Source organism: Anolis carolinensis, chromosome 4 (genome assembly GCF_035594765.1).
Source record: "Anolis carolinensis isolate JA03-04 chromosome 4, rAnoCar3.1.pri, whole genome shotgun sequence".
Lineage (NCBI taxonomy): Eukaryota > Metazoa > Chordata > Lepidosauria > Squamata > Dactyloidae > Anolis > Anolis carolinensis.
The window spans coordinates 256,937,410-256,953,827 of record NC_085844.1 but is presented as its reverse complement, the minus strand read 5'-3'; the positions used below and the strand labels follow the sequence as shown (position 1 = coordinate 256,953,827).

Genomic DNA, 16,418 nt, shown 5'->3' with positions numbered 1-16,418 from the left:
GAGCTGGGCATGTTTAGCCTGCAGAAGAGAAGGCGGAGAGAGAGGAGACATGATGAGGGCCAGAAATCAAGATGTGAGAGAGGGGAAGTCCTTGGGAGGAGGGAGTGGGCTTTCTGCTGCCCTGAAGACTAGGACACAATGGAGCAATGGCTTCAAATGACAGGAAAGGAGATTCCATCTGAATATTAGGAAGAACTTCCTGACTGTGTGTGGGAGAGGGAGTTGTCCAGCAGCAGAATTTTCTCTCTGTCTGGAAAGTGTGGTAGAGGCTCCTTCTTTGGAGGCTTTGAAGCAGAGGCTGGATGGCCATCTGTCAGGGATGCTTTGAGAGTCATTTCCCTGCTTCTTGGCTGAATGGAGTTGGTCTGGATGGCCCACGAGGTCTCATAGAATCATAGAATCATAGAATAGTAGAGTTGGAAGAGACCTCATGGGCCATCCAGTCCAACCCCATTCTGCCAAGAAGCAGGAAATCGCATTCAAAGCACCCCCGACAGATGGCCATCCAGCCTCTGTTTAAAAGCCTCCAAAGAAGGAGCCTCCACCACAGTCCGGGGCAGAGAGTTCCACTGCTGAACAGCCCTTCTCACTGTGAGGAAGTTCTTCCTGATGTTCAGGTGGAATCGCCTTCCCTGTAGTTTGAAGCCATTGTTCCCTTGTGTCCTAGTCTGCAGGGCAGCAGAAAACAAGCTCCCTCCCTCCTCTCTATGACTTCCCTTCACGTATTTGTACATGGCTCTCATGTCTCCTCTCAGCCTTCTCTTCTGCAGGCTAAACATGCCCAGCTCTTTAAGCCGCTCCTCATAGGGCTTGTTCTCCAGACCCTTAATCATTTTAGTCGCCCTCCTCTGGACGCTTTCCAGCTTGTCAACATCTCCCTTCAGTTGCGGTGCCCAGAATTGGACACAGTGTGATTCCAGGTGTGGTCTGACCAAGGCAGAATAGAATAAGGGGGAGCAGGACTTCCCTGGATCTAGACGCTATACCCCTATTGATGCAGGACAGAATCCCGTTGGCTTTTTTAGCTGCTGCATCACATTGATGGCTCATGTTTAACTTGTTGTCCACGAGGACTCCAAGGTCTTTTTGGACAACAAGTTAAACATGAGCCATCAATGTGAGTGGGAAGAGCCATCTCTTCCCACTCTAGGAATCTATGATTCTATGCTCAGGCCTGGTCTCAAAAGAGTGGGAGAGCCATTGTGCTGGAGGTGGCCTCCTGTCTCTTCCAGTGGCCACGTATGACTGGGGGCTCATGCTGGAGGGAGGGGCAAACGAGAGTCCCCCAGGAAGGCCCCCACCCCACCCTTGCCCCAGCTGTAGCAGCAGCCACTGGATTACTTTGCGGCTGAGTGAAGGGCAGCCGATCCCCAAGAGGCAAAGCAGGCTTGATTGAAAACCAACTGGACAGGCAGACAATTAGAGGGCGAGCGAGAGGCCAGGGGTCTGACCCCTCCTCCGCTCCGGACTCCGGCTGGCCTTTTCCCGGCAGATGCCTCGGGGCCCAGGCTCTGCGGAGGCAGGCGGTTGTCCTCCTGTTGAACTGGGAGGGATTTTTTGGGAATGGGGGGCAGTTGGAGCCCTGGGGGGGATGGCCCAGGCCGGATCATGCTCCAATGCCCACATCCTCCTTGCAGACCCTGGCCATGGGGAGGGGGCAATGCAGGCGGGGATTGGCATGGTTTTGTCAGCTCACTCTGGAAACTCTGGCCTGGCTGTTGCTTAGCAAGTCAGAAGAGCTAAGGCTGGAGCAGCGGGGGGGGGACCCCGTGGCGCTGTGGGCACGCTGCCCGGGTGCTTCCAGAAGAGCTGATGCCGCTGGAGAGGAAATGCGCGGCTGGCACCAGGCAGCACTTCTGTCGCGGAGTCCGTGCTCTCCCTGCCACTGGCCACAAGCAGCGGGACATGCAAAAAAGGGGGAATTATGCAGAACAGCAGTTGCAGGATTAATTTCCTCTGTGTGGGAATGTTGGCAGTGCCAAAGATGGAGAGGCAGCAGGCGCAGGAGAGAGGGAGAGAGAGGGGGGGGGAGGGGACCCCCGTGTGGCCCCTTTGACCGCTTGACCCTTTGGAAGCCATTCCTGCAGCCAAACACCATCCAGTCCTTTTGATCTGCTAAGAGTTTGCCATGCACAAACACTTCGCAGATCGAAAGTGTCTGTGCTTTTGATCTGCTTGTTGAGGAAGGGTCCGCTTCCATATCAAGCGCCTGTGGCTTCTGTTTGGGGCCCCTCTCCGGCCCTGCTTCTGCTCCATGACTCAGTTGCCGTGGCTTGGCTTTGCTGTTTAGCCACTCAGTTGAGCTCTTCCTTGGAGTTGCTTTGCAGCTGTGGCTGGAGCATCTGGACAGATGTTAGGCAGATGGCTGCTTCCTGAGTGGCGCCAGGTGCCGGGTCTTCTGCTCCTGCCACAAAAACCCCATGGCCCCTCCATCTGGCACCCCCCCCCCCCCCCAATTTGGCCTTTCTGCTTCTTGCTGGTGCTTCATACTGCTGACCACCAACTCAAGTGGCCTTTCCTGCAGTTCAGCCCCTGGTGTCCACAAGGTCTCCCAGTTGGGTGTCCCTTTGTGCTGGACAACTGCCCTCCACCTTTCTCTTCCTAAGTCTAAAGATGCCAAGCTGCTTGGCCTAAAGGATGCTGCTGGTGGGAGCGCACCTGTGCAGGTGTGCAAAGGAGGGCTGGGAAGGCAGCTCTTCTCCCCACTCTGGGTGATAAGGAAGGACGGAAGCTCCCCCAGCCCCAATTGCTCTGCTTCTTCCCTGCGCTGCTTCGGGGCCACAGACCCACTGCCACCCCCTTCTCAAGCCCCCTGCCCTACTCTTGTTCCCTTTCATTCCTCTCAATGTCTCAGTATTTGCTAAACTGGGAGCAGCATAAATTATGCAAATGGGGCAGAAATCCAGATGTGCTCAGTGGGCAGGTAACTGAATTCCACTTACTGGTGGCGGTGGGGGGGGGGGGGGACAGGTCTGGCTGATGAGGGTGGGGTGGGTGGGCTGCTCTTGAGCCAAAGATCTCTGGGACCTGCCCTTTGGCCCCAGTGCCTGCTCCAAAAATCCTCCTCATGCACCTCTTCCTCTCCTGGCTACAGGTATGCCATTGACCGCACCACCGACCTGGAGCAGATCTTCGACATCGACCCCGAAACGGGTGCCATTGTGACCAGCAAGCTGCTGGACCGGGAGACGGCTGGCTGGCACAACATCACCATCCTGGCCATGGAGGCTGGTGAGTCAATATGTGGGTGAGGGGTGGGGGTCCCCACGGGGAGGTGGGACCCATTTGCCAATGGACTTGGGTGCGTGTTTGTGCACACGTGTGCAAGGAGGCTGGAAGTGTTGCTGAGCGGAGGGGGGGGGGCGGAGGCGTCGGAGGCCTCGTTGGGCGGATGCGTTAATGAGAAAGCGGCGGGCGGGCGGGCAGGTTGGCAGGCAGGCAGGAAAGGGCTGCCTCCCATGAATATTAATCAAAGCCGGGACATGCGGGCAGCGAGAGCGTGTTCCTGGCAGGATTTCCTGGATTTCTGCAAAGCCACGGCGGCGCTTTGGGCGTCTCCCTTTCAATGGAGTCGGGCACCCGCTCTCCCTCGGCTTGGGCGGGGGCTGCGGCCTTGCTCCCTCCACAATTCCTCCATCATGAACTGCCCTTCGGCGGAAGGGGCAATGGCAGCTCCTCCTCACCTGCCTCATCATCATCATCATCATTTAATTACTTATTAATCGCCCTCCATCCAAGATGCTCTAGGTGACTTGCAGAGAGACCGGGGCAAACATGGTTCAGGAATGAGACGGGAGCTGAGTCGATGCCTGGCTTCTCCAGAGGGAGAGGATGTTACGGGTTTGTGGAAAAACAAACTGCTGGACTGGGAGTTTATCCAGCCCTATTGTGCATCCCCAATGAGCAAATACAAGCCAAGAAAATGGGAAAATCAAAGTTTACTCTTAAGTAGCAGAGTCGAGGAGAACAATTAAACAAGCAGCTTCGAAAACACAAAAGCTCCAGCTTCAAAATAACTCAGTCCATCTGGAGCAACAAACTCACATAAAGTTCTTTGCATCTTCTTTGGAGATTTCTTCTTCAGTGTTGCAAGGAGACAAGCATAGTAGGCTCCCAGCCAGGAGCTTAGAATCACAGAATCATAGAATAGTAGAGTTGGAAGAGACCTCATGGGCCATCCAGTCCAACCCCCTGCCAAGAAGCAGGAAATCGCATTCAAAGCACCCCCGACAGATGGCCATCCAGCGTCTGCTTCAAAGCCTCCGAGTAAGTTCTGAAGCAAGTGATTCAGTAAGTCCCAAAAAGCATTACAAACATTCCCCAAGTTATACCCCATTCAGGGAGTGGTTCAAGCTTGTTGTCCTTGATTGTTCTAATTACCCAACTTTGAATCGTGATTGACCAGGTGTTTTTCCCTTAACACACACACAGACACACACAAGTGGCGACCCCACAAAAACTTAGTCAAATACATGCATATACAGCAATAGACGGTGCCAAGGTTTCAGGCCCACAGCTGAGAGAAGCTGCCACCACCACCACCACCACCACCACCACATCCTCCTCCTCTTCCCTGGGAGGATGCCACATACCGCAGCCACCCTGGAGGGCCATCTCTCCATGCGCACAGTTTCCTGGCATGTGCTATGTTGCTCTAAGCAGCGTCTTCCTCCCAGGAGTCCTTCCTCCTCAGTGCTGGCCAACGTGGAGGAGAGGAGGGAAGTTTTGATGGGTCCTGGGAGGAGAAGGGTCTCTCCTAGTCCTCCTTCTCGGGGTCTGCAAGCGATGGATGGTGCGAGCACATGGCGGTTGCCCTTTCCCGTGGACCACTTTGCCTTCTGGGCTGCCTCTGGGTGCAACTCATGCTCTGTAGTTTGCCCTTGCTGTGGAATCCTTCCCCAACAACATTGCTGGGCTGTGGCCCAGGCTGGTGAGCAGACTGCTGCAATAAATCACTCTGACCATGAGGTCATGAGTTCGAGGCCAGCCCGTGGCGGGGTGAGCACCCGTCAATTAAAAATAAAAAATAGCCCCTGCTCGTTGCTGACCTAGCAACCCGAAAGATAGTTGCATCTATCAAGTAGGAAATAAGGTACCACTTAGAAAGCGGGGAGGCAAATTTAACTAATTTACGACGTTGGAATGAGGAAGTGCCGTCAGAGTGGATGATGAAGCAGCTGCTCCCCCCTGTGGCCAGAATCAAACATCCCCCTCAGGAGAAGGTTAAATTGCCTCTGCGTCTGTCTCTGTCTCGGTTCTATGTGTACATGGGCATTGAATGTTTGCCCTATATGTATATCATGTGATCCACCCTGAGTCCCCTTCGGGGTGAGAAAGAAGGGCGGAATATAAATACTGCAAGTAAATAAATAGCCAAAGCCGCTTCTGGAATCAGAGAGGGCCCCTGGCATGTCTTGTGGTCATCGGCCAAAGTCCGTTTATGGAAGGGCAGGAACGCCTTGCCTGGGAGGGACCCTGAAATAAAAATACTGCTTCTTCCATCTTGCATTGATGTCAGTTTTGCCCCGCTTTTTATTCAGCACGAGCCATCACAGGCACTTTGACTTCTCAAGAGCAGAAAGGAGTAAGGAGAGGAGTCTTAGTAAGCAAGGAAGATGGGGCAGAGCCATCCAAAGGTGGAAATTGTCCACATGCTCATGGATGTCAATGGTTTCTCTATGTAGTATCCCACTTGACTGGTTTCCAACATACCTCAAAACCTCTGAGGATGCCTGCCATAGATACAGGTGAAACGCCAGGAGAGAATACTTCTGGAACATGGCCAGACAGCCCGAAAGACATGCAACAACCCCATCCAAGGGTTTCCCATGGGCTGTGGGACTCTGTTGTGCCTTCTCACTCTTCAGAGGGATTTGGAGCTGGCTCACGGACCCAAAACAAGGGTTCCCAGCAATGGCTCCTTATGGTCCTGGATGGAAGAGCGGCTGGCATTTGCAGGGCTCTCTCCTGGGCTCAGCATCCACCCTCCCTGTGGAGATGGGAAGGAAAGCGCACTCTTTATCTTAAAGGGGCGGGAATGCCCAAGAGGACCACCTCGGGATTCAGGATAGGACCCTAGGGAGTGGAGAAGCGAGCCAAAGCAAACAGAGGGAATTTACATGGGAATAAATGCAAGGCAGGACAAACTAAATGCAGAGATGTTGGATGGGTGGCACCTGGCTTGAAAGCAGGGCACGCGGAAGGGATCGAGCAAATAACAAACTAATCAGGAGCCAAAGCGGTTCTGAGTTGTATCATCAACAGGAACCTCACCTGGATCATGGAATCATAGAAGAATAGAGTTGGAAGAGACCACATGGGTCATCCAGTGCAACTCCCTTTATTCTCCAATACCAAGTCCCATAAGCACTTTATTAGAATTAAGATCGCATATCGCACTCTGCACTTGCCCTAGAAGCCTTATATATCACCTGTCACATCAGCACTTTTAATCTTGTACCCATTACTCTGGCCCGGCCCAGTTCTATTGTGTTTTAGCGTATTGTTATTGCTTGTGGTTTACATTGTTTTAATTCTTTTAATTTGCCTTTGTTCTGTATTGTTATATTGTGTGTTGAGGCCTTGGCCTTTGTAAGCCGCATCGAGTCCTTCGGGAGATGCTAGCGGGGTACAAAGTTTAATAATAATAATAATAATAATAATAATAATAATAATAGCACAACTAAAGCACCCCCGACAGATAGGCCCGGGCTGTGGCGCAGGCTGGTGAGCAGCCAGCTGCAACAAATCACTCTGACCAAGAGGTCATGAGTTCGAGGCCAGCTCAGAGCCTATGTTTGTCTCTGTCTTTGTTCTATGTTAAGGCATTGAATGTTTGCCTTATATGTGTAATGTGATCTGCCCTGAGTCCCCTTCGGGGTGAGAAAGAAGGGCGGAATATAAATACTGTAAATAAATAAATAAATAAATAAATAGCCATCCAGCCTCTATTTAAAATCCTCCAAGAGAGGAGCTTCCACCAGTTCCCAAGGCAGAGAGTTCCACTGTTGAACAGCTCTTACAGTCCGGAAGTTCTTCCTAATGTTCAGGTGGAATCTCCTCTCCTGTCATTTGAACCCATGGCTCCAAGTGGAGGCCGAGAGCAATGCGAGAGAATCACCTTCAGAAGAAGGGCTGCTCTTGTGTGGAAGGCCAAGCAGCCTGCCTTCTTCATTTCACTTCACTTCACTTCACTTTATTTCTTAATTAGTCGCTCTCCACCAGAGTGCTCCGAGCGACTTACAATTTAAAATATCATTCCACAATATAAAAACATTCAACATAAAAACATTCAACAGTGACTATTTGGCAAATTAGATCTGATTTAGTTAAATGCACAACCAAACAGCCAAGTCTTGAGCGCTTTTACAAAAGGTCGCAACTCCGACACTGCTCTTACATATGGAGGCAACGAGTTCCACAGAATTGGAGCATCGGTCGAAAAGGTGTCAGAACAACAGGGGGAATTGTTGAAGTGGGAATGATTGTATATAGACTTGTTTAAATGTAATTGAGTCATGTATGCAATGTGTGCTGGGGATTGCATCATATACTGTGATTGCATCATGCACTCTCTGCTGTCCACTGTGCAAGTGTGTAAAGAGTTAACTGAGTGTTGCATCATACAGCAGAGGTGTTTATATATAGCCTTCTGTTTCCTGTATTCTCTCTCTGGTTATCTGCTCTCTGCACTCTGTCTGTATGTATATTGTCTTGTGAGAGTTTTCCGTTCACCAGTAAACCTGTTTATAGATAGTTGAAGTCTCCAGCCTCGTTACTGGTACCAGTGCTTCTACATGAGTCTTCTGCTGTGTGTGTGCTTATCCAAACCGCGCTCTGACAGTGGTTATGGGCCCAGCACGCTTCCGCTGCGCAATCATTCCCACTTCAACAAAAGGCTCTGTGCCTTGTGGCTTCCAGGTGTACCTCCCTAGGGCCTGGTATGTATAGGAGATTTTCCTGGGAGGATCGAGGTGACCACTGATGGAAGAAAGGAATGAGACGGTCCCTAAGATATCATGGTCCTTGGCCATTCTTCTGAGGGCAAGGGTGAGAGAATGATAGAATCATAGAATCATAGAATAGTAGAGTTGGAAGAGACCACATGGGCCATCTAGTCCAACCCCCTGCTAAGAAGCAGGAAATCGCATTCAAAGCACCCCCGACAGATGGCCATCCAGCCTCTGCTTAAAAGCCTCCAAAGAAGGAGCCTCCACCACGGCCCCGGGGAGAGAGTTCCACTGTCGAACAGCCTTTCTCACAGTGAGGAAGTTCTTCCTGATGTTCAGGTGGAATCTCCTTCCTTTCCTGTAGTTTGAAGCCATTGTTCCGTGTCCTAGTCTGCAGGGCAGCAGAAAACAAGCTCCCTCCCTCCTCCCTAGGACTTCCCTTCACGTATTTGTACATGGCTATCATGTCTCCTCTCAGCCTTCTCTTCTGCAGGCTAAACATGCCCAGCTCTTTCAGCCGCTCCTCATAGGGCTTGTTCTCCAAACCCTTAATCATTTTAGTCTCCCTCCTCTGGACGCTTTCCAGCTTGTCAACCTCTCCCTTCAACTGCGGTGCCCAAAATTGGACACAGTATTCCAGGTGTGGTCTGACCAAGGCAGAATAGAGGGGGAGCATAACTTCCCTGGATCCAGACGCTATTCCCCTATTGATGAGGCCAGAATCCCATTGGCTTTTTTAGCAGCCGCATCACATTGTTGGCTCATGTTTAACTTGTTCCCCACGAGGACTCCAAGGTCTTTTTCGCACACACTGCTGTCAAGCCAGGCATCGTCCCCCATTCTGTATCTTTGATTTCCATTTTTTCTGCCGAAGTGAAGTATCTTGCATTTGTCCCTGTTGAACTTCATTTTGTGAGTTTCGGCCAATCATCTCTCTAGTCTGTCAAGATCGTTTTGAATTCTGCTCCTGTCTTCTGGAGTGTTGGCTCTCCCTCCCAGTTTTGTGTCGTCTGCAAACTTGATGATCGTGCCTTCTAACCCTTCGTCTAAGTCGTTAATAAAGATGTTGAACAGAACCGGGCCCAGGACAGAGCCCTGCTGGTGGCACTCCACTTGTCACTTCTTTCCATGATGAAGACGACGCATTGGTGAGCACCCTTTGGGTTCGTTCGCTTAGCCAATTACAGATCCACCTAACCGTAGTTTTGTCTAGCCCACATTTTACTAGTTTAATGTGTTGTCGAAGGCTTTCATGGCCGGGATCACAGGGTTGTTGTATGTCTTTCGGGCTGTGTGGCCATGTTCCAGAAGCATTCTCTCCTGACGTTTCGCCCACATCTATGGCAGGCATCCTCAGAGGTTGTGAGGTATGGAGAAAACTAAGCAAAGAGGTTAATATATATCTGTGGAAAGTCTAGGGTGAGAGAGGTCAGTGTGAATGTTGTGTAGTTAATCACTTTAATTAGCATTGAAAAGCTTATCTGCTGTCTTCTTCCTGCCTCTGGGGCATCCTTTGTTTAGAGTCGTTAACTGCCCTTGGTTGATTCATGTCTGGAAATCCTCTGTTTTCAGAGTATTGCTTTTTATTTACTGTTCTGATTTTTGAGTTTTTTAATACTGGTAGCCAGATTTTGTTCATTTTCATGGTTTCTTCCTTTCTGTTGAAGTTGTCCACATGCTTGTGGATTTCAATGGCTTCTCTGTGTAGTCTGACATGATAGTTGTTAGAATGGTCCAGCATTTCTGTGTTCTCAAATAATATACTGTGTCCAGGTTGGTTCATCAAATGCTCTGCTATGGCTGATTTCTCTGGTTGAATTAGTCTGCAGTGCCTTTCATGTTCTTTGACTCTTGTTTGGGCAATGCTGTGTTTGGTGGTCCCTCTGTAGACTTGTCCACAGCTGCATGGTATCCGGTAGACTCCTGCAGAAGAGAGAGGATCCCTCTTGTCCTTCGCTGACCGTAGCATTTGTTGGATTTTCTTCGTGGGTCTGTAGATAGTTTGTAGGTTGTGCTTCTTCATCAGCTTCCCTATGCGGTCAGTAGTTCCCTTGATGTCTGGTAAGAACACCTTTCCTCTGGGTGGATCTTTGTCTTGACTCTCATGGCTTGTTCTTGGCCTTGCAGCTCTTCTGATGTCTGTGGTGGAGTCTCCATTGGCCTGTAGAGCCCAGTTTAGGTGGTTGAGTTCACCTTGGAGGAGGTGAGGTTCGCAGATTCTTTGTAACTCTATCGAAAAAAGAGATCAGATTAGAGAGAGAGGTGACCCAGTGGATGAGGGCCTTGGCTGATCCAAGTCTGTGCGTCTATGAAATAACCCAACCCAATAGGCCCTACCTCCTCCTTTTCCTCTTTCCCCAGACCTTCTTGCACCTTCTTGACCCCTGGCTTGCAAGGCAGGTTGAGGGGAGCGGGGTATGTGTTTGGTGAATTGGGGGGCTCGTTCCCTCTCCTCCTTTTGCTCAGCCCCCCTCCCTCCCTCCCTCCCTCCCTCTTGGCCCCTCCCTCTGCTCTCCCCAAAGAGAGGAAGCCAACAGCGCGAAAGCTGTTCTTCCAAACTTCAAACAAAGGCAAGAGGAAACAAAGCCAGGCGGGTGCCAGCGCTGCCTCCTTTGAAGCCTCCCTCCTTCCGTCCCTTTGCCTCAGCAATGCCAAAAAGAGAGCTGGCTCGGGGCGTGTTTTCGTGTTTTCCGCGAGACCTTTGTGGAGGGGCTTCCCAGGAGGAAGAACCAGTTGCTGCAGGGACAGGTAGCAATGCAGAGGCTGAAGAAAGAGGGGACAGGCTCAGGTCAGGAGGAACCGAGGAGGGGGCTGCTCCGGAATGGCTGGGTTGTCATTCCGAGAGGCACCAGTAGCACCAGTAGACCGGGGCCAGTGGGACCAGTGCCAACGGGCTGCCCCTCTGCAACTCTTCGTGCTTGAGAACATGCCATGAGGCTCCATTGGGCCAAGAGGCTTTGAGTCCATTGGGGGGGGGGGGGGACAAATTAACTTGTTGTTGTTGTTATTGTTGTTGTTGTTGTGAGGGGTGTGGTGCAGTGGCAGGCTGGGTCTAAAAATATGGGTTGCCAATAATTAATTTGTATGTATGTATGTACAGTAGAGTCTCACTTATCCAACACTCGCTTATCCAACGTTCTGGATTATCCAACGCATTTTTGTAGTCAATGTTTTCAATACATCGTGATATTTTGGTGCTAAATTCGTAAATACAGTAATTACTACATAGCATTACTGTGTATTGAACTACCTTTTCTGTCAAATTTGTTGTCTAACATGATGTTTTGGTGCTTAATTTGTAAAATTATAACTTAATTTGATGTTTAATAGGCTTATCCTTAATCCCTCCTTATTATCCAACATATTCGCTTATCCAACGTTCTGCCGGCCCGTTTATGTTGGATAAGTGAGACTCTACTGTATGTATATATGTGAGCCCTGGTGGCAAAGTGCGTTAAAGCACTGAGCTGCAGATCGAAAGGTCCCAGGTTCAAGCCCTGGGAGCGGGGTGAGCGGCCGCTGTTAGCTCCAGCTCCTGCCAACCTAGCAGTTCGAAAACATGCCAATGTGAGTAGATCAATAGGTACCGCTCCAGCGGGAAGGTAACAGCACTCCATGCAGTCATGCCGGCCACATGACCTTGGAGGCGTCTACGGACAGCGCCGGCTCTTTGGCTTAGAAATGGAGATGAGCACCAACCCCCAGAGTCAGACACGACTGGACTTGTAAATTGCCTAGATCAGGGGTCCTCAAACTTTTAAAGCAGAGGGCCAGTCCACAATCCTTCAGACTGTTGAGGGGCCGAATTATCATTTGAAAAAAAAAAATAACGAACAAATTCCTATGCACACTGCACATATCTTATTTGTATTGCAAAACAACAACAACAACAACAATGAAAGAACAATACAATATTTAAAAATCAAAACAATTTTAACCAATATAAACCTATCAGGATTTCAATGGGAAGTGTGGGCCTGCTTCTGACCAATGAGATAGTCAGGTTAATTAGGATTATTGTTGTTATGTGCTTTTAAGTCATTTCAGACTCTGGGCGAGCCTAAGTCTAAAATTATTTATTTATTCATTTACTACATTTATTTACTACATTTATATCCCGCCCTTCTCACCCCGAAGGGAACTCAGAGCAGCTGTATCTACATACCATATATTATATTATTAGCATAGCACTTTATCTATGTTGTGAGTTTACAACCTATGATGTGCACTTTGCTAATCTACTATTACAACCTCACTGTTTTTAAATTCTATGTTTTTAATAAGTGTGTTTTTATTCTTTTTGATTAATGTGCAAATATTACAATTGGTGCATGTTATTGTTTATTGATGTATTGTATATTGTTATTGTTTTGTATTTGATATTTCTGTGAGCCGCCCCGAGTACCCTCCGGGGGAGATGGTGGCGGGTTACAAATAAACTTATTATTATTATTATTATTATTATTATTATTATTATTATAACACAATATTAGCATTATATATTACTATATTGAACTATACCACTATACTGTAATATTATATGTGAAAAAATCGGGGCTATGTTTGTTTTATTGTTGCTTTTATTGTTGTTTTTATTGTTTTTATTGTTATTTTAAAGCTAAGTGTATTGTTTTAATCTGTTTCTATAAACCGCTCCGAGCTAAACTGGGAGTAGCGGTATACAAGTTTAATAAATAAATAAATAAATAAATAAATATATAACATATAATTAATATTATTATATGATATTATTAGTGTTAGATCGTATAAAATGATAATATTATTATCAATATCATATGTATATACAATATATTATATTATTAAAACTGATACAAAATATCTATATATATAAAAGAGTGATGGCATCACGGCGACCCACAAAACAACAAAACTACAGGCCCCCCCAACGTCGAAATTTGACGACACAACCCATCATCCACGCCTCTAGGTTGATACAACAAAAAGAAAAGAAAAATAAAGTCCTAATTAGAGAGAGAGAGGAATAATTGCTTTTATCCAATTGCTGCCAGTTAGAAGGCTAAGCTCCTCCAACTTGGTCTCCTAGCAACCCAATAAAAATAATAAAAAACACTAAAAATAATTAAAAACACTAAAAAATTAATGCAATAAAATACCATAATAACAAAAAATAACTAAAAATTATACAAGAAAATAATAAAATATAATAAATAAAAAGATAACTTACAATAAAATTAATTAAAAAATACAAATAACGTCAAATAAAAATTCCACAACAATTTTTAACCAATACCACCACCACTTTGCCACAGCAACACGTGGCCGGGCACAGCTAGTTATATTATAAATGAGGGCGGGGGCCAGGTAAATGACCTTGGAGGGCCGCATCCGGCCCCCGGGCCTTAGTTTGGGGACCCCTGGCCTAGAGCATCGTGGATGGAGGGCGATTAATAAGTAATTAAATGATGATGATGATGATGATGATGACTTAACGTCAGGGGAAAACCTTTACCTTTATCTATGCATATATGTGTGTGTGTGTCTCTCTCTATATATACATAAGGTAAAGGGTAAAGGTTTTCCCCTGACATTAAGTCCAGTCATGTCTGACTCTGGGGTTTGGTGCTCATTTCCATTTCTAAGCCGAAGAGCCAGCGTTGTCCGTAGGCACCTCCAAGGTCATGTGGCCACTGGCATGATTACATGGAGTGCTGTTATCTTCCCACCGGAGCTGTACCTATTGATCTACTCACACTGGCATGTTTTCGAACTGCTAGGTTGGCAGGAGCTGGGGCTACCAGCGGGCGCTCATTCTGCTCCCTGGATTTGAACCTGGCACCTTTTGGTCCATAAGTTCAGCAGCTCAGTGCTTTAACGCATTGTGCCACCAGGGGCCTCTCTATATATACATACACACACACATATACATATACATATATGAAGCCCCCAGTGGTACAGCGTGTTAAACTGCTGAGTTACTGAATCTGCTGGCCGAAAGGTCGATGCCTTGAATCCAGGGATCGGGGTGAGATCTTGCTGTTAGCCCCAGCTTCTGCCAACTTAGCAGTTCGAAAACATGCCAATGTGAGTAGATCAATAGGTACTGCTCTGGCATGAAGGTAACGGCACTCCATGCAGTCATATGGGCCACATGACCTTGGAGGTTTCTACAGCCAATGGCCGGCTCTTTGGCTTAGAAATGGAGATGAGCACTGACCTCCAGAGTTGGACACGACTTTACTTAATGCGAGGGGAAAACCTTAACTACATATATTATATGTAGGAAAATTATACAATTTAAATTATCATTAAAATAGTAATACAAGATAAATGTTAGTTCTATATATTGGAACTTCGATTGTATTTTCAAGCTGCTAAGAAGTCATTACCCTTTTAAGAGATTGTCTAATGTTCAAGGGGAACATGAAGGCAGCCCTTCCTTCACTGTGAGGAGGCCCCAAATCAGAGGAAATCTAGGGCAGAAGGGCTGCAATACCTCCCTGTGTGTGTGTGTTGTGTGTGTGTTGTGTGTGATTGCAGGTTCCATGCTAATGCAGTGTCTCATCTGAGCTGACCCTTGAGCTGGGGAGGGCATCCTTTGCCCAGGGAGCAGGTTCTGGACACCAGGGAGGCTTCTCTCCCCTTGAGTTTGTGCTTCCAGACCTCATGTCATGCATGTGTGTGCTGCAGGCCTCAATCCAATGCTTTGGGTCAGGTGAGGTCAGGGAGGGCAGCTGGCCAAAGACTGCCCAGGCCCCTCTGGCCTTCAGAAAGCTGCCTCTGGACACCAGAGAGACATGCACATTCATGCCCTTGGACCCCACCATGCTTCTCCAAATGCCCTTCCGCCTCTGCACTTGACCATACTGTCCACCCATTTGGACATGTGGGGTCCAGATCCATGAAACATGGGGAGGGGGACATGGAAATGATTGGCAGGGGGGCAGATAGAGGTCTTGTCCATTTGGGACAGTGTGGCCTGTTGGCCTGAGCCTAGCAACAAGTAGTCCATGAGTTGTCGAAGGCTTTCATGACCGGGATCACAGGGTTGTTGTATGTCTTTTGGGCTGTGTGGCCATGTTCCAGAAGCATTCTCTCCTGACGTTTCGCCCACATCTATGGCAGGCACCCCCTCAGAGGAGGAGGATGCCTGCCATAGATGTGGCCATGTTCCAGAAGCATTCTCTCCTGACGTTTCGCCCACATCTATGGCAGGCACCCCCTCAGAGGAGGAGGATGCCTGCCATAGATGTGGCCATGTTCCAGAAGCATTCTCTCCTGACGTTTCGCCCACATCTATGGCAGGCACCCCCTCAGAGGAGGAGGATGCCTGCCATAGATGTGGCCATGTTCCAGAAGTATTCTCTCCTGACGTTTCACCCACATCTATGGCAGGCATCCTCAGAGGTTGTGAGGCATGGAGAGACTATGCAAGGAAGGTAAATACATATCTGTGGAGAGTCCAGGATGTGACAAGAGTCCTTTGTCAGTTGGAAGCCAGTTTTTCGTGTCAGGAGCAACCCGAGTTGCTTCTGGAGTGAGAGAATTGGCCGTCTGCAAGGACGTTGCCCAGGGGGCATTGCCCGGATGTTTTGATGTTTTTACCATCCTTGTGGGAGGCTTCTCTCATGTCCCCGCATGGAGCTGGAGCTGAAAGAGGGAGCTCATCCGCACTCTCCCCGGGTGGGATTCGAACCTGGCAGCTTTCAGGTCAGCAACCCAACCTTCAAGTCACGAGGCTTTTATTCCCTAGGCCACTGGAGGCTCCTATCACCCTAATTAGCATTGGAAAGGTTTGTCTCTTGCCTGGAGGGTATCCTATGTTCAGAGTTATTAGCCGTCCCTGGGGCTCCTCTGCCCTCAGAGTGTTGCTTCTTATTTACTGTTCTGATTTTTGAGGTTTTTTAAATTCTGGTAGCCAGATTTTGTTCATTTTCATGGTTTCCTCTTTTCTGTTGAAGTTGTCCACATGCTTGTGGTTTTCAATGGCTTCTCTGTGTAGTCTGACATGATAGTTGTTGGAGTGGTCAAGCATTGCTATGTTCTCAAATAATATGCTGTGTCCAGGTTGGTTCATCAAGTGCTCTGCTATGGCTGATTTCTCTGGTTGAGTGAGTCTGCAATGCCTTTCATGTTCTTCGACTCGTGTTTGGGCAATGCTGCGTTTGTGGTCCCTCTGTAGACTTGTCCACAGACTTCATCATTGACTGTGGTTCTTCACAGCAGAAGCTTGGGGGGAAGGGGTCACATGGATTCCATTCAGACCTTTGACCAGTGGGAAATGCAAGGCCCTGCAGTGTTGTGTGGGGGGGGAGCACATTGGGGTGGGGTCTGTCGCTGCGCATTGGTGGCATGGCCTCCTGGGATTGGGCGCACTCCTAGCCTCTCTTTCCCTGCTGACTCCCTCCTCCTCCTCCTCCGTCAGGAAGTTTCTGACTCATCCATTTTAACTGCCCAGACGCTTCTGCCAGTGACATTATCCTCCACGTT

General features: G+C 48.5%; 1 protein-coding gene across 1 annotated transcript in view; it reads left to right on the top strand.

The window, feature by feature from the left end:
* The window catches only part of cdh22 (cadherin 22), a 67,980-nt gene that overhangs the window by 12,225 nt on the left and 39,337 nt on the right, over positions 1–16,418 (top strand). Inside the window, exon 4 of the mRNA XM_062979295.1 lies at positions 3,095–3,231. Coding sequence (XP_062835365.1) covers positions 3,095–3,231 — 137 coding nt within the window. The remainder of the gene's footprint in view (positions 1–3,094; positions 3,232–16,418) is intronic.